This window comes from Melanotaenia boesemani, chromosome 9, assembly GCF_017639745.1.
Source record: "Melanotaenia boesemani isolate fMelBoe1 chromosome 9, fMelBoe1.pri, whole genome shotgun sequence".
NCBI classification, from domain to species: Eukaryota; Metazoa; Chordata; class Actinopteri; order Atheriniformes; family Melanotaeniidae; genus Melanotaenia; species Melanotaenia boesemani.
The window spans coordinates 29,200,541-29,218,199 of NC_055690.1; the positions used below are offsets into that span (position 1 = coordinate 29,200,541).

Here is a 17,659-nt window from a genome sequence, read left to right on the forward strand (position 1 = left end):
ATAATCATTTACATGAAGTTAATGCATCAGTAAATAATTGTAGCTGTGTATAGTATTTGTTCATTATCTGACTGTTTTGTTTTCATGAGGACAGGAGGGCCAGTTGCTTGGCAACACAGGACATGAAAAAAGTTTACCATCAAAGTAACTTACTCTTAATGTTTTTTCTAATACTTCTTTAAATCAGTTTATTGATTATCTTCTTGTCTGCATGAATATGCATGAAAATAATATATTTTATATCAGCATTCAAAGCTACAACATGTAAGTCATAAACCTGCATTATCAAGCTATTTATAATATTTACCTTAAATTATTTATCTCACAGCAAGAGAATCACAAAAGCTGATGAACCTGATACCCCCATTCATTAAACTGAAGCTCTGTCTAGATTGTTCCTCCAGGGCTTGGATCATTTGCAGGTTTTGGTTTATGATCTAATGGCTTGTCAGTAGAATAGACAAGGTCATTAATAATATGGCAGTGTTTGCATCTTGCTACGCTGTCATATTCATTTGGTTCCTCATAATGTTTGTGATACTACAAGGAGTTCATTTCGGTGCTACACAGCAGCACTAGCTTATCTACTGTATATCAAGTTTCTTTATCATTTTTATTGAGCTGCTTCTCATTTAAAGATCAATTTCCCTTGTTTAAGAAGATTTATTGTTGGTATTTGCAGTAAATATTAGCTCACAAACGTTTATATTTAACACAACTATAGTACATTGACCCATGAGACAAAAAATATCCCATTCAGTGTGCTGTTCAGATTCTCAGTATAATGTCATATCAGCTCAGAGGAGAATTTTCTTGCCTTTCAGCTTCATCTTTGCACAGCTTTAGTTTGCTGTAACCTCAGAAGTGGGAAATTCAAAACTGTCCTGATTATTTTGTTTGCTTGCTATCAAATGTCTACTTCTCATCAGCAGTTATCTTGTGAACTTAAGAAGTTAGTAATGCTCTAACAGTACTTTTTTAATGTTTTATATCATTACCAGGAAATCTCCGTTTCTATTCCAAGTCAGAAGTTGGTAATTTGGGTTAACATAACATAAGCATCATAAGCCAAACACCGGAACCATTACAGAAGTAAACTTTGCTCCATGTAAGAATTAATTCTTAACTTTAGCTCTTAAACAAAACACAGCAATGGACCAACAATGCCAGAGAGCAGACAAAGGAAGTCAAAGTATTTAAGAGTCAGATTTCCAGTCAAGCAACAGCGTTAGTACAAGCTTGGTTTGCTGCGTGTGCTCATATTAGAAAAAAACATTATGAAACCAAAACATGATGTTTTAAACAGATTAAAACATTCAGCAGAATAAAAGGTAAGACTTAGCGACGATGGTAGCTACCTGTGTTTTCAGTATTTGTGCTATGCTGGTGTCAGATTATTGTTTGCTTGTTTGTTTACCCTTCGTGTAAGCATATCAAAGACATGATAAATGATGAATACTAAAGAAAGAAATATTTTTTGATCAGTTTTAAAGAAAAATGCAGTCCATATCTTGAGTTGGTGATTCATTTACAGAAACCTAAAAATCTAATCTACGGCCAGTTGTTTTGGCATGTATGATGTAAGGCGGTTCAGTGTGTAAACTGATTTAGGTGTCAATGGTTGTGAAAGTGTGAAGGCACAATGCTGTGTGGGTTGTAGAAGTGATGCTTGGGCTCCGCTCATGCACCTAATAGATGTTGAGTGACTTAAAAGGGAGGAGGTGATAATTTGAGGGATTTATCACATGATGGATGGGGGCTGATGTGTTAAGAGACCTATGAGTGTCTTGGACAGCAGTCATAAATCTTGGTTCATGCTTGAAACCACAAACATATTTGCATCTCTCATTTCAGCTCACGAAATTAGCTGTAAAATGTGACGGGACAGACCGCAGTCCATTCCATGGATCACTGGAGGAGGAATAGCTATTTTCAACCCAGTTTCTGTAATCTAATTTGAGCATTGGCTTGGACTGAAGTGGAGTGGTAATATTGAAGCATTACTCATACAGGAATGCACTCTTGCATAAGTCTGATACTGTAGTCTGCTTTTATATATACATGGTAAGGGATTTATAGATCAGCAATGCAGGAAGGTTTTTTCTTTCATTTCATTTTAAGTGTTATCTTCACATGCCTTTTGGTCTTTGTTATGATGTGTGCAGGTTTGCAAGTTAATTGTGACTTAACTGTTAGCCTGGGAAGCATGTGCAAGCTTTCACTGACAAGGTAGCTGATAAGGTGCTGTGCTCTCTATTAATACAGATAGTACCCATGTGTGGAGAAAACAGATAACAAGACTGTTTTATGGGGTGTTTGCAAGGTTTTTGTGAATACTGAAGTGTAATGTGCTGTTGGAATTAAAGGGTTGTATACTTTATTGAGCATCTTTCTCAGAAAGATAATGCAAAGACACAATTCTTTTATCTTGTCATCTGAAGTGGCACATGTTCAATGGCTCCTATATTAGAAGTTGGTTCACAAATGTGTTGGTAGAATTTGACTTGTTGTGTCAATTAGCAGTCAGGCAGATGGGGGATGAGCAAACCTATGAAACTAGAGCCTTAAAGTGTAAGCCTTCATTATACATACATGACATTAGCTGAGGATAACAGAACTCGGGTGCTGGTTGACCTGGATTCATATTAAGATAAATGCACATTTCAAGTAGTACTGCTTCCTTTTTAGGGGATTTGTAATAAACATGGCGGGTGAACACTGATTGCCATTGAATGTGATTTAGGGAAACTGCACTTGAACATTATATTTCTATTCTGAATTTTAATGTTCTCTCACTGCTTTGTGTTTCAACCAACACTTTTTGCAATCCCTTGCCGATCTCACATTCTGTGTATGCCTTGAGATTTTGTTGTAAGCGAACCAACAGAAGGACATGTTTTCATTTTCTTTACTGCAGGCCAATGCCTAAAATCCTTAGGTAAATAAGCACCTGGCTGGTAAACTGCTCGATAATTAATGTTTCATCCGCCATCATTTTTCATGCTGTTGTTTTAGATGTTAATTACTTTGGCCTTCATAAGGATTCACATCACAGCAGTATGCTGCATTGGGAATCTGAGGGGAACATTTGAGAAACTATGCAATTACTACATCATAGTTTCCCACTACCTGTTTATTAGCTGAGCATGTAAGGATAAATAGAATAGTAGTATAATGTATAGACTGTAAATCCCTCTAGGGGAAGTTTGTGAAAAATAAATAAATAAAACACATTTAAATAGTTTGTTGGGTTTCTTTTTCTGCTGGATTTCACTATACAGTTAAAAGTGTCTCTTTGCCATGTTTGGAATATTCTTGCAGAATGAGTTTAATTTACTTCAAACATGGTGGCAGATTGGGAAAACATTGTATGTTTGAGAAGTCACTCCAAGAAACTGCATTTGTTTTATGGGTAATTAAGCTTAACATTTATTTTTTTCAGTGATTCCAGTTTTGTATATTTTTTTTAGATTGTTTGCAGGAACATTTTCACCCTTGCATTACACTGTCTATAGATATTTCTTGATTATGTTTGTGCGCTGCGTCAACCACATCCATAATTTCACTAGGGTCCACTGGCTGTATAAATCATGTGACAATAACCAGTACTGATCAGCCTCTTACTGCAAACCACAGGAATATGGAGGTGGACCAACGGTGGCCACATCCAAGAACTTTTCTGCAGCAATGGGAAACATTTATTTTTGCACTGTTTCCCTCCACTTTAATGAAATATGCACATTACTGTGTCATTATTCTTACACTCATAATAGAAACTTAGAGATACTTAGAGGTACTGTAAACTGCAAAGATTGAACTGACTGATAGACACTAATATACATATGTAATGTAATATGCACAGTAACTACCAATACTTTCCATGGTCAAAGCCTGTTATAGTTAAATCATAATGGCGGGATCTGGAGAAGAAGAAAAACATGTCTCTGTTCTTTTGAAACATGTACCGGCCTTTATTCCAGTGCAGGGTCATAGGTGGCTGGAGCTTCCCAGCAGTCACTAATTGAGAGGCAGGTCACCATGAATCTCAGTATATTTGCAAGGCATAATTTATTGTAATAAACAAAAGAAAACAAAACCCATTACTATCTTTTTATATAAGTAATAACAGGAAGGCCTATGTAAAAACTGACGTGATTTCCAGAGTTTTCATTTTCATCTTTGAGTTGCAGTGCAGAAATAGCTAACACAGACCAAGATATATATATATATATATATATATATATATATATATATATATATATATATATATATATATATATATATATATATAAATCTTTGATCGTCCACGCTTTTATTTTGAAAGTTTAACGTTTTTCACCTTTGTGTGACATCACGCGTACGTACGTCAGATTCCCGTTACAAACAAATCACGATTCTTTCTGCTCTGGGTTAAGACCTTTTTTATACCCGAGGGCTCTGATAGAGTATGTTAAGACACATCTACGGATTAAGAAAGCGGTCCGTTAGCCTGTCAGCTAACATGTGATGCTTTTGCTGATCGGACTTTCACGCCATGAGTGTAATATGTGCTGCTATAATATTTGCTTCTCTCCGTTGCTGTGGTGAGTACAGTTTGCCCAGTTAAGGATGTTTTATCAATTCTTTGGCAGTTGATTATCTAACATTTTAGATTTATCTGAAACTACCCTCGTAAAACAGAAAAAAGAACCCATTATGATTTAAATATTTATAAAATGGTATTTTTCATGTAATGATTGAGTACTATTTCTGTGAGCAGATGGAAACCTGCGCTTCGCCTCCTACTATGGAGACCACATGGTGCTGCAGAAGTCTCCACAGAGAGCTGTGCTGTGGGGATATGGTACTGATGGAGCCCAAGTCACCGTCTCCTTGTCAGGACCAGTACCACAGAAAACCTCATCAGCCCCAATGACAGAAGGTAAATACAAAAAAGATTATTGTGACATCTTTAATCTAATGTACACGCAGGTCAAACACAAATTACTATCATTATAGATTAGCAGCACATTTAGAAAGAATGTGTACGGTTTCTCCAGTCATGGTTAAATGGACAGCGGTCGTTGAATGATTTTGTTAATATAGGAAATTTACAAAAAGACATCAAAGAAAGGCTCCTGAAATAAATTTTGTCCTAAAAAATACAAATGAAGGTGAATAATCTTGGTCACATTTGGGTGCATGATATTGTCATTAAAATGCGCCACAAAAAATATCATTTCTATTGATATTGGTATTGCATAGGAAACACCAAAGCAGTGTGACAGGAGTAACAAAGTAGAGGTGAAAATCTTTACTGACCTCAAGATTAAATTTACTTATGATTCACCTGTAAATAATTGGATTGGATCTTTATGCCATTATTATGCAAGACTTCATTGTTGCTTCTGCACATTACTAAACTGCATATACTTACATTTTCACTTCTAAATACAAGCAGTCAGGGCAGTCTGATGTCCCTTTTTATTTACTGCTTTTAAATAACATAAATTTAAAAAAAGATTTTTAAAAAGCTGAATCTTTTTTTAAGCCATTTATTGTCTGACGTTCCACCAAAATACTTTCTGAATAGATCTTCCCACAAGTCATTGTGATGTTGTTAACTCTGCTCAGGGTTGGTGTTCCTTCAGAAAATGACCTCAGAGACACACACATTTGTTTAATTAACTGTTAAGGATTACTCATTTTCTAAATATGATTACTTCTGACTCCACGAAGACTGACACTCTGACAGCTGAATGCTGAACTTAAGTGGTGGGTGGTGTTATGGAGGGTTCGTCTATCCAGTTATAGAATTTGTGGTTACAGCAGCTCTAAGATCTTTCAAAGACCTGGAGCTGGAAAAGTGTGTGAAAGGTGCCACAGAGATGGTGATTTCTTCTCTCTGCTGCAAAGCAAAGTTGACAGCACCTCTGTGATTCTTCACTGATAAGTTGGACTGGATGGTTCCTAGTTGTAGAATCTAAATATAATATTTTGCTCAACTGATGTATTTTATCCATATTGTAAAGTATTTTTTTGGTTTGTTTTTTTCTGTCAGAAACAAGAAAATTAATTTTTCTGCCACTTAAAATTTTTAGCTATGTACTTGTTACAATTCTGCATTTTGTAAAAGAAACAGAAAAATTGAGTGTTGTTTTTTATTTGTTTATTTTTTTCCTCCATTTTGACATTTGATCAAGAACCACCTAAACACACAGAAGCATTTTGGTCCCTTTTGTGACACTCAGTGTATCGATTCTTTGCACAGGAATTTGGCAAGTCACCCTTGACCCTGTTGTTGCTGGTGGTCCTTACAATGTGACTGCAGCCTCCCAGAACAGCACAGTTATTCTGACAGATGTGCTGTTTGGAGACATTTGGCTGTGTGGAGGCCAGAGCAATATGTACTTCAAAACATCTCAGGTACATTGAGAATAAATGAATTTCTGTTAAATTTACCACATCCCTTACGGTTTTCTATTGAGCTGGAATAATGAGAAGCTACATCTGATTGTCAGAGGTGTTGCTCAAACAGCTTAATCATCAATTTACTGATTGAAATGCATGTTTTTGTCCATACGGTGCCATTAGAAATAATTCCACTTATTTTTTCTATTTTATGCACTCTCAAATAGGTTTTTAATGCGTCTGAAGAGCTGGCAAATGCAACTAAATATCCTCATCTGAGGACTTTTATGGCAGCTTTGAAAATGAGTGACACTGAGCTGACTGATCTAATCCAGGTGAAGCTGCCCTGGTCTGGGCCCACATCCAGTAAGACAAGTTCTTTTTTTAACCATTCTTCTAATTGTTTGAAACACTGTAAGGTTTTAAGGCATTGAAGAGCATCTGATATAGTTACAAGTTCTGCATAATAGAAATTATTCATTGTCTCTATTCACAAATTGAAGATGAACTTTTGTTACACCAATTATCAGTAGGTACTTAAACACAACAGACATCATTATTTGCTTCCATTGTACTGGTCGATTGATCCACAGCTGCACTTCCAGGTGTTGTGGCTGAGTTTTCTGCCGTGTGCTGGCTCTTTGGACGTTACATGTATGACTACTTGAGGTACCCCATAGGACTTGTGGAGTCCTGTTGGGGAGGCACACCAGTGGAAGCTTGGTCTTCTTCAGGAGCCCTGCAGAAATGTGGACTAAAGCAAAGTGAGGACAGGTGAAGACATTCAGATTACAAGATTTAACCTGGCAGCAAAGTTTGACTTGTTTAATAACCTCTGCACTGTTGCTGCTTTCTGCTTGTTTCAATCTCGCAGCCCTAAAGAGAGAAATTCAGTTTTATGGAATGCAATGATCCATCCACTGCTCAACATGACCATCTATGGAGCCATCTGGTATCAAGGTAACTTGGCTAGCAAAGACAGTGTATATTCCTAAAATGCACATCGTAAGACTTTTCACACTCTCAGGAGAGGCAAATGCAGACTACCATCAAGACAAGTACAACTGTTCTTTCCCTGCAATGATTGATGACTGGAGGAAGGCTTTTCACCAGGGTTCACAGGAGCAGACAGCTCACGACTTCCCCTTTGGATTTATTCAAGTATGTACTGCATCTAAAGTTAAAGAAAAATTCTGATGTGGATCCAGAAATGTTCTTTTTACATATCTGGAGTTATTGTACACTTGATAAATGGCTTTTTTGTACATGTAGCTTGACACCTACAGAATCAACTCCACTGATGACGGCTTTCCGGACATCCGTTGGCACCAAACAGCAGATGTGGGCTTTGTCCCAAATCCCGTGATGAAGAAAACCTTTATGGCTGTAACGTTCGATTTACCTGATAAAACTTCACCCTACGGCACGTAAGGATCCAGATTATAGCCAGTCATTAAAAGTGGAATTTACTGAAAAACCAGAAGCTTTTCTCACATAAACTACTGAAATATACAAATGTTGGCACTTTAAAAGATTAACTAGTTTCCAAGAAAGTCTCCTTCCCATAACCAGTCAGTAACAACTGATGAGATGATTGTGAGTGTGTGTATTTAATGCTACTTTTCCACATGTGTGTTTGTATTCGAGTCATATTTTGAAGCAACAAGCCGTTTTTGTTTTTCCTTTTTTCAGAATCCATCCTCGTGACAAGCAGGATGTAGCTTATAGACTGACACTGGGTGCCAGGGCAGTGGCTTATGATGAAGAGGACGTGCTTTTTCTTGGACCTTTCCCCAAACTAATCTGGTCTACTGAAACAGTCATCAACATTACCTACGACCAGGTGGTCTCTGTCACACCATCCAAAGACATCTTTGAGGTAAGACTGGCAATTAAGAATCCACCTGAGAAAATATTTGTATGTGAAGTCATCACGAAAACCATTTCTGAGAGTCACTCTGGAGGTAATATAAAAAATGGCCTAATATAATCATTTGTACTTTTTGTTTTCCCTCAATATAGATCTGTTGCTCAGTAAAGCGTCCAAACGAGTCAAAGTCCCAGTGGGCTCCAGCTGCCATTGTGAACTGGGATCCAACTTCTATCCAGTTATCTGCCACTTACTGTCAGCCCCCTGATGAAGTCACGGCTGTCCGATATGCCTGGAGAGATTGGCCTTGTGACTTTAAAGCCTGTCCTGTCTACAGCGCCAGCAGGATTTTACCAGCACCTCCTTTTATTGTCAATAAAGATCCAGGTGAAGGAAACATTTGGAAAAGCTCAAACTGAAAACTAAAACTGTGAAGTGATTTACAAGCAAAAAGTGTTTCCAAGTTCTTTCATGGTTATTTCTTAGGACTGGTTTAGGGGCCTGATAAGGAAAACACCAATTTTCTTTTTTTTTTTTTTTTTTAAATGACCTGATGCATAAACCTTTGAAATTAAGTCATTTTATATGTGACTAATAAAAACTGCTGCGGAAGTGCAAAAAATGTGGATTTTATAATTTTTTTTACTGTAAACAATCTGTACTGCAGTTTAAAAAAAAATAAACTAGGAAAAACTGTGGAGGTTTAAAACATATTCCTTTTGGCTAAACATAATTTAAATAAAAATGAATAAAAATTACATTTGGTGGAGAATATAGCTGTTAAATGATGTATTTACAAAGTAAAATTAAATGATACATAAAAGCTTGGGTTTAATCTCTACAATCAAGCACAAATTTTATACACAAATAAAACAAACATGTTGGATTCATCGTCATTGGTATCTTGAGAACAAATGATGTGCTAAAGGACATACGATATCCATGTAAAGTAGCATGACCTCTGCTAACACATCCTCAGCAATGCTGTTCAGTGTTCACTGAAACATGGAAATAAGTTTTTAGAAAATGTGTTGGTTTTCTGAGGTTTTAAGCTGAAAAACAAAGACTGGGGAAAGCAATGGTCTGTCAAGTTTGCAAGTATTCATAGTTATTTACAATGATTAAGATTGGATGGGGTCTTAATTTCAGAGACCTGAATCTCAGGAGCTGAAATAAGAGGTAGATGGCTTCATGGTGGGCGAGGTCAGGTGGTGCTGATGAGAGGAATTCGGAGACTGTGGTGTCTGACCTGAGGAGAGACAGATAAGCCGTGCTGTAAGCAGAGTTGTCTGACCTAAAAGTTAAAATGTAGGTTTGATGATCAGACAGTTTCATTGGGCTTATAAATATACTTGACTGTAAAAAGTTTTCTTATGAAGTGCAATGGTTTTCTTGTAGTCTAATGTACACTGCTCAAAAAAATAAAAGGAACATTCAAACAACACAATGTAACACCAAGTCAATCACACTTCTGTGAAAACTGTCCACTTAGGAAGCAACACTGATTGACAATTAATGTCACATACTGTTGTGCAAATGGAATAACAAGTGGAAATTATAGGCAATTAGCAAGACACCCCCAATGAAGGAGTGGTTCTGCGGGAGGGCAACAACCCAGCAGCAGGACCTCCGCCTTTGTCCAAGAAGCAACAGGAGGAGCACTGCCAGAGCCCTGCAAAATGACCTCCAGCAGGCCACAAATGTGCATGTGTCTGCTCAAACGGTCAGAAACAGACTCCATGAAGATGGTATGAGGGCCCGACGTCCACAGGTGGGGGTTGTGCTTACAGCCCAACACTGTGCAGGACGTTTGGCATTTACCAGAGAAAACACCAAGATTAGTAACTTCACCGCTTGCGCCCTGTGCTCTTCACAGATGAAAGCAGGTTCACACTGAGCACATGTGACAGACGTGACAGAGTCTGGAGATGCTGTGGAGAACGTTCTGCTGCCTGCAACATCCTCCAGCATGACCGGTTTGACAGTGGGTCAGTAATGGTGTGGGGTGGCATTTCTTTGGGGGGGCGTACAGCCCTCCATGTGCTCGCCAGAGGTAGCCTGACTGCCATTAGGTACTGAGATGAGATCCTCAGACTCTTTGTGAGTCCATATGCTGGTGCGGTTGGTGCTGGGTTCCTCCTAATGCAAGACAATGCTAGACCTCATGTGGCTGAAGTGTGTCAGCAGTTCCTGCAAGACGAAGGCATTAATGCTATGGACTGGCCCACCCGTTCCCCAGACCTGAATCCAACTGAGCACATCTGGGACATCATGTCTCGCTCCATCCACCAACGCCACGTTGCACCACAGACTGTCCAGGGGTTGGCAGATGTTTAGTCCAGGTCTGGGAGGAGATCCCTCAGGAGACCATCCACCACCTCATCAGGAGCATGCCCAAGCGTTGTAGGGAGGTCATACAGGCATGTGGAGGCCACACACACTACTGAGCCTCATTTTGACTTGTTTTAAGGACATTACATCAAAGTTGGATCATCCTGTAGTGTGTTTTTCCACTTTAATTTTGAGTGTGACCCCAAATCGAAACCTCCATGGGTTAATAAATTTGATTTCCATTGATAATTTTTGTGTGATTTTGTTGTCAGCACATTCCACTATGTAAAGAACAAAGTGTTTAATAAGAATATTTCATTCATTCAGATCTAGGATGTGTTATTTTAGTGTTCCCTTTATTTTTTTGAGCAGTGTATATGAAGAGGGTCCAATTAAATGAGATAAAATTATTATAGTTGGTAGAAGTAACTAGTAGTGAACAATCTATTTCCTCCACTTCTACACTGAGAAGTGAGGCATGTATTGGGATAGATTTCAGTCAATTAAAAAAAAAAAAAATAAATAAAAACTAACAGCACCTGTGATGTGTTCTGTCTTGATGTTCCCATCGAGGCTTTGGTGTCTTTGGTAGGCTTCGAAATTGACCGAGGCGTCGTCTTCCGATAAGCTGTGAGGGATCTGGCCGTCACCGTGTCGACACACCTCAAAACGAATCCATCTGTAGCTAAAACCAGGTGAAAAGACATGAAGAAGTCAAGTGAATGCAGTAGCTGGACCTACAAATGCAGGACACAGTTTATATTAAAAAAAAAAAAAAAAAAACTTCATTTTACAGCGTGGCTGAAAAATATTTTTATTGTGTCTGCTATAGTGTCAAACTATCCGGCAGTCTTTGACTTTAAGGGAAATTTTCCACTTCTAGCTGTGCATCATACTCTTTAAAATGTTGGAAACAGTTTTCCCTGTGTAAACTGCATTTAAAAATAATAAAGTCGTGAAAACAAGACTATACCACCAGTTGTAAATTTTGAAAGACAATCTTCAAATAGAAAAAATTATTCAAAGTGCATGTTTCATGCATCATGAGCAGGAAGGACTTACTTGCTGCATTTACGAGCTCCAGGACAACTCTGGATGAGATTCTGGATGGTGGGATGAGAAAAGCCAAAGAAATCCGCTCCTGATGGCATGATTGGTGCCACAGACTTGGAACTAATCAAAAAACATTAACAATTATTATTAAAAAGCTGCTAAATGGCTTATCAAGACATAATATGAGAAATGATCTATTTCTACACCTTAAAATAAAGAGATTTTACTAGAATAAATCTAAACATTGGCACTTCAAACCTGAAGTTTGTTAGCCAATTCAAGATAAGACTATCCAGTCCAGGAGTTTGTGATGAACAGTGTTACCTGTTAGATGCGATGGCCTTAAGTAGATTCGAATGGCACATCAGGGCGGAGGAGGCCGCGATGGCGTTCTGAGGATCTTCTTCTGGCACAATCTCAAACTGAGAATGGATGATAGGGCAGAGTTTGAAAATGTTTTAAATAATACATCCAGCAAACACAATTTCCTTTGCATTAAATCCTGATCCATTAAAAAAAATATTCAAATGATCTAATTCCATTCATACCAAAAACTAGAGCTTGATCATCACTGTAGTCTTTAGAAATCTCACCTAGATCCATGAAGAGCAAATAATTTGCATTTAAATTTTATAATAATAAATAACAGAACTGTGATGAAATTGCCACTTTCTCCCATTTCCCTCCCATAATAACGCGACCTTTACAGCCACCCTTCCATGGAAACCACTTCTAATGAGGCTTCAGCAAACAGTGCATGCATCAGTTCAGATTAATCAGATTTTATTCATCTTCTGTAGATTAATTTTAAGCTTGACACTTCTTCTTTTGACCTCCACTTGTCCATTTTCCTCAAATACTCTTTAAGGATAAACTGAATACCTTGCTAGGTTTTGGATCTTTGGCAGGGATGTCAAACTCTATTGCTGTGCTGCAGGTTTTTAGATGTTTCCCTGCTTCAATACACTAGATTCAGATAAAATACTTTCCAGAAGCCTGTTAAATTAACTATTAATCTTAATTATTTGTACTGAAGCATCCAAAATCTCTGGGAAATTGGTCCTTAAGGACTTGTTTAACATCTGTGTGCTAAGGGAATCATCGCTGGTCCAAAAACACCAATTAATATTTGTCAAATTGTGAAAGCACATGATTTTTTGTAGATGCAACTAAAGAAATGAAAACTGATGATGTGTCTTTGTGACAAACTGCTAACAAAAGTACCTAGAGATACAATTTAAAATGGGTTCTTTAAATTGTCATGTGGAAACACAAAAATGGTTCATCCCTTGAGTTAGGCACCTTGTTTATGATTTATTTATTTATCTCGCTATTTGGTAGTTTAAAAGGACAAAATAAATTCCTCTGGTTAAAGGGATCAATAAAGTATCTATCTATCTATCTATCTATCTATCTATCTATCTATCTATCTATCTATCTATCTATCTATCTATCTATCTATCGGGACTGCAATCACAATTATTAAATAAATAACTCCAAAGTACACAGAAAGACCTTTAAAAGGTCTGGAGAACTATTACTCAAGACTATTTTAAAAGATTTCAAGATTATATGGTTCAGTGAAAGTATTAAATAAGGGATGGCTGTACTTGTATTACGTTTATGGTACAAAAGTATGACTACAAACTTTCTCATGACTGCTGAAAGCAACAACTGTGTGTGGTTTTTATGTGTACCTGTGGACCTGTGCCGCCATCCTTAATTTGGCAGGTGTAGAGACACTGCTGTTCAGGGTTTTTCATGCTGGCAAACACACGTGTGCTGCAGAAGCCAACTGGGTAGATCGCACACTCATCATGGAAGAACATTCTGTCTGTGATGATCTGGAGAGCAGTCAGAAATGTGAATAGACTAAGATGGATTTTGTGTTTGATGCTTTTTCATTTTTCAGTTTCAGGATTGCTTGATTGATTTAATGTACTTTAAAGATATATTCATTTCTTTCAAACCATGATTGCTGACCTCTCCCAGACTGTAGACAGTTAAACCTCCCAGCACGATGGGAAAGACGGGACGCCCAGATGAGTCCAGGGGGATGGGCTGCACCAGCTTCCGGGATCCATCGAACAGCTTCTTCTTCTTGGATATCTTCTTTGGAACTAAAAGCACAATTACAGACTAATTATCTACACCATGCCACACTAACCCCTTACCCTTATACCTACGTTCTTCTTTTCCATTTTCCCTTCCTCGTTCTTTCCTTTCCTTCTTAGGTTTCTTAAGCAGTCCCTCTTCTCCTGTTGATAGAGATGCTGTCAGATTATGGGCCGTGGGGAGGCTTGAAGTCCCTGCAGGACCCGAGGTTAACGCCACAGATGGCACAGGTGGAAGAGTGCTTGAGCTGGGGGTAGGCAGTATTTCTCCGTCTGAGAGAGACTGGTACTGCAACAACGACTTAAGTAAGAATCTGAAAATAAAATAATAAAATGCATTAAATTTATCAGTTATGGAAGTGAAAAATGTACAGAAAAAAAGGCATTTGACCATGACAAAACTACACCTACAGGAGCCTTGAAACACTGCAAAACACAGCAGTCACCTAAGGGTTGTTGGAAAGGGCTATACAAATAAAGTATTATTATTAAATATTATTAATTATTATTACTATTATTATTATTAAGCTAGTATAATTTTGAACAGAATTTACCTACGCTCCTCCTTTGCTCTCAGAAACTTCTCTTCTAAATGGGCAACTTCATCACAGAGAGCTGCGTTCTCCTGAAGATAAAACCGTGATACAGTCAGGGTTGATGCCATGATGTCGTTCCATGTGTGCCTTGTGTGAAACAACAGTTTTTTTTTGTTGTTTTTTTATTATTAATACTTGGTACACTTACAAATATCATGGTACGAGCAGCTTTGCGCAGCCTGAGGTATTTGAGTCTGTACTTTTCGTTCTGGTTTTTTCGCTGGCCCCTCTTCATCTTGGGTTTGTGCTCAGAAGCACCAGTGGGAGATGGGAAGGCGGGGGCAGAAGTACCAGAGCCAGAGCTGGACATGGCATTCTGCAGGGGTGAGCTTAGGAAAGCTTGGGCAGTGAAGGCCTGCAGGGCCTGCTGCCGCTCCTCATCAGTCTGTGATGAAGCAGAAAGGAAGACAAAGACAGAGATGTGCTCAGAGTAACTAAAGATAATGCTTGTGTTGCCCTCAGGAAGGTGGAGATGTAGACAAAAAATAAACCAAATGAAACACCAACAATGAGGTTTCCACTTAAGAGCTGTGCGACAAACAATGAAAGTTACTGAAGTCAGAGCATCAAATCCCCACTGCAAAAATGCTGCTATTAAAGGCTTATTGCAGGTCCAGCTAAACTCAAGGACACAGATATTGTGTTTATATCCAAGCCTCCATAATCAAAAGTGGCATATAAAGTCAGTTTCTGAATCTATTAAAATATTTACTGTATGTTTTAGATGAAAGATGCAGTAGTATCCCAGGTAACTCACCAGCAGTGCAAAGACTCCGTTTCTGTTTTCAATCCTCTTGAATCTCCTGCTGCCTTTTTGTGTCTGAAACATAATGTGAGACTGAGGCCAAATGCATGAGGCTGAAAGACTAAGTTTTACTCCTATAGCTGGGGGTCAAATTAGATCAATCAATTCAATCAATATTGAATATAGCAAATTTAAGGCGTCTAAGCACAGAGCTCCCTATGATTCAACCACAGCTCAGGGATGTATGCCTCGTTTTTAAAATGGGAAAACATGGATAAATCAAAAGACACAAATACAGATGACACATGTATAAGATGCACTTGAAAAAAAGGAAGAGGTGAAATGTTTTACTCAACAACAGAGGCTAGCCTGAGCCTCAAATACCTCCCTTACCTCACGGTACATGACAGCTTCCAGGCTTGATTTTGCACTATTGAAACGAGAAAATAAGACTAAGACATCCAAACATCAATTACCAAAAAACAAAACAAAAACAAAAAATAATAATAATAATAATTCAGAATTCAAGGAATGAATGATAGATATTCTGACTCGCTACAATAATATCAAAATATAAACAAAAAAAAAAAAAAAAAAAAATTTCTTAGTTGTACTTGGATTGAACAAGTCCCCTGTCGATGATTCTCTGTTTAATCTCCTTTATATGCATGGGGCGCCCAGCTTCCTCCAAAACGATCTACATGTAAGAAAAGAACAGCAAACAGATAGATTAAAACAACAAGGAATTTTTGAGGCACAGATGGTGCAAAACGTTACTGAAACACCCTAGTGTGATGGACATGTGAGAGATACCTGGGCAGCATCTAGCCATGTGAGGTTCGGTTTCTCTGCAACTTCACTTGAAGGTTCACTACAATTAGAAAACAATGGAGAACATATTATAAAACTAAAATGCTGATGAGATCTTCTTTGCTTAGCCTTACTCTTAAGTGCAGATTTAATGTTTGCAACCAGTGCGTCAACAGCAACCTTTAGAACACCGTAACGACATGTTTTAAAGTCACATAATAACCTCTCTAGAGTCTCTGTAGTTCCAGAAAGACTTGCAATACTGTCCAAAGCAGGAAAAAGAGAGTAGCTTCCCTGCCCGTCAGGCTCCATCTCAGATTCAAACGTGTTGAGCGACTCCATGGACGACCCTCTTTCCTGAGAAAAGAGACAGGGACTGACTGTCGATTCTCGGCTAGCTCGTCATCCTAAGACTGTAAATACAGCTTAGAAGCCTACGTAAAGTTTACACGTATGACCTAATTATCGCTTACTACCTATAACAAAAGAAAAAATAAAATAGCACTTCAGTTTGATGCAAGAAAGACAAATACCTGCAACTCTGCAGCAATCCAGTTCGTGTTCCTTACTGTTTGTCAAGCGGAACCTTTGTTTTCTTCATTACGGTGTTCATTTTTTTTTTTACAGTGGTTAACATTAACTAGAAAAGTAGTCAATTGTAAATCCAGAAACAATAAAGAAAATTCCGTTATGTGGTATTTTAGGTTCGAATTAAGGTTGGCCGTCCGTTTATGTATTCTTAGAAATTATACATACAGAAACTAACTGGTAATGTTTGCACCGAGCACTAAAACCGCGAGGACTACCGGATATTCTTCTTCTTCTGCACTTTATTGACTGTTGGCAAACAACATACAGATGTACATTACCGCCACTATCTGGTAAGGAGTGTGGGACAGGGCAGACAGAAAAAAAAAAAACAAAAAAAAAAAAACAAATATATATATATATATATATATATATATATATATATATATATATATTCTTATAATCACATACCTTAAAATACCTGTCAAATGTTACTTTCATTGTCCTGAGTTAATATTTCCTTCCTTTCTGTCTCATTTCTGTTACAGTGAATTATTACTTGTTCTATTGCTTGGTTGCAGTATGTACACCAACTTGTATCATGTTTACCTATCAAATACAGTATACCCTTAAGCCAAGATGTCCCAAGCTCAGTCTTGATAGAATACTATCATATTTCCTGTGTCTTATAAACCTCCTCCCTTCTCCCCCTGCCCTTTGTACTCTGTAAAACCATCGTCCTTTCCTTTTTCTTCCCGCTGTTTCTGCCATCAACCCTTTATTTCATGTTTAATAATACTTCTTACTTCCATTTTACCATAGTTAACTGTCAAATCAATATTCTGTTTCTTTGACCTCTTCTTAGCCCTCATATCTGCCAATTTGTTCCCTCTTACCCCAATATGAGCTGGCACCCAAAGAAATGCCACTACTCATCCCATCGTTTGAATTCTGTAAAGTGTTTGCTGATTTTTAAATTAATACATCTGGTCTGCTTTCTGAGTAACTGTTCTTTATACTGACTAAAGATCAAGTTGAGTCCGAACAGATAAGTAATCTCAAATGTTTTGTATTCTCTACCCACTGGGCTGGTAAACATCTCTGCTGTGTACACTGATAAACCATCATTTAATCTCTTGCCTACTTGCACTCTGAACTTTGGTACGACTGCTACTCTTGCACGTCCCGATTGATTCTCGGCTGTGTCTGTATATATATTTTT

At 37.9% G+C, this 17,659-nt stretch overlaps 2 protein-coding genes across 5 annotated transcripts; one reads left to right on the top strand and one right to left on the bottom strand.

Moving 5' to 3' along the window:
- Nucleotides 1-4,410: 4,410 nt before the first annotated feature.
- siae (sialic acid acetylesterase) lies at nucleotides 4,411-8,941 on the top strand. 2 transcript variants are annotated; one of them, XM_041994994.1, is made up of 10 exons: nucleotides 4,411-4,583; nucleotides 4,760-4,921; nucleotides 6,251-6,405; nucleotides 6,618-6,756; nucleotides 6,984-7,164; nucleotides 7,265-7,350; nucleotides 7,418-7,551; nucleotides 7,663-7,817; nucleotides 8,083-8,269; nucleotides 8,413-8,941. In XM_041994994.1, exons 1-10 carry the CDS (start codon nucleotides 4,535-4,537, stop codon nucleotides 8,677-8,679), a joined length of 1,515 nt encoding a protein of 504 aa, XP_041850928.1. In that variant the 5' UTR covers nucleotides 4,411-4,534; the 3' UTR covers nucleotides 8,680-8,941. The 2 variants fall into 2 exon arrangements, with proteins under 2 accessions (XP_041850928.1, XP_041850929.1); XM_041994995.1 differs by having other exon boundaries at nucleotides 4,413-4,583; nucleotides 6,996-7,164.
- A 96-nt stretch (nucleotides 8,942-9,037) lies between these two features.
- Nucleotides 9,038-16,704, bottom strand: tbrg1 (transforming growth factor beta regulator 1). Of its 3 annotated transcripts, XM_041994991.1 has the most exons (16): nucleotides 16,443-16,704; nucleotides 16,133-16,266; nucleotides 15,913-15,970; nucleotides 15,714-15,796; nucleotides 15,493-15,529; nucleotides 15,112-15,174; nucleotides 14,503-14,739; nucleotides 14,313-14,383; nucleotides 13,831-14,072; nucleotides 13,628-13,764; nucleotides 13,342-13,488; nucleotides 11,969-12,066; nucleotides 11,654-11,764; nucleotides 11,131-11,276; nucleotides 9,409-9,509; nucleotides 9,038-9,261 (listed from the first exon to the last, which is right to left on the bottom strand). In XM_041994991.1, the coding sequence occupies exons 2-15, from the start codon at nucleotides 16,249-16,251 to the stop codon at nucleotides 9,421-9,423; spliced, it is 1,638 nt and encodes a 545-aa protein (XP_041850925.1). In that variant the 5' UTR covers nucleotides 16,252-16,266; nucleotides 16,443-16,704; the 3' UTR covers nucleotides 9,038-9,261; nucleotides 9,409-9,420. The 3 variants fall into 3 exon arrangements, with proteins under 3 accessions (XP_041850925.1, XP_041850924.1, XP_041850927.1); XM_041994990.1 differs by having other exon boundaries at nucleotides 9,038-9,509; XM_041994993.1 differs by lacking the exon at nucleotides 15,112-15,174 and having other exon boundaries at nucleotides 9,038-9,509.
- Nucleotides 16,705-17,659: the final 955 nt, after the last annotated feature.

Excerpts from the sequence above, each read along its gene's own strand:
- siae (XM_041994994.1), top strand. The coding sequence starts at position 4,535 with ATGAGTGTAATATGTGCTGCTATAATATTTGCTTCTCTCCGTTGCTGT. Across the intron at positions 6,757-6,983 it reads CTGGTCTGGGCCCACATCCA|CTGCACTTCCAGGTGTTGTG; the intron begins GTAAGACAAGTT and ends ATTGATCCACAG. Across the intron at positions 7,165-7,264 it reads CTAAAGCAAAGTGAGGACAG|CCCTAAAGAGAGAAATTCAG; the intron begins GTGAAGACATTC and ends TCAATCTCGCAG.
- tbrg1 (XM_041994991.1), bottom strand. The coding sequence starts at position 16,251 with ATGGAGTCGCTCAACACGTTTGAATCTGAGATGGAGCCTGACGGGCAG. Across the intron at positions 14,740-15,111 it reads ACGGAGTCTTTGCACTGCTG|ACTGATGAGGAGCGGCAGCA; the intron begins GTGAGTTACCTG and ends GCTTCATCACAG. Across the intron at positions 13,489-13,627 it reads CTGTCTACAGTCTGGGAGAG|ATCATCACAGACAGAATGTT; the intron begins GTCAGCAATCAT and ends ACTGCTCTCCAG.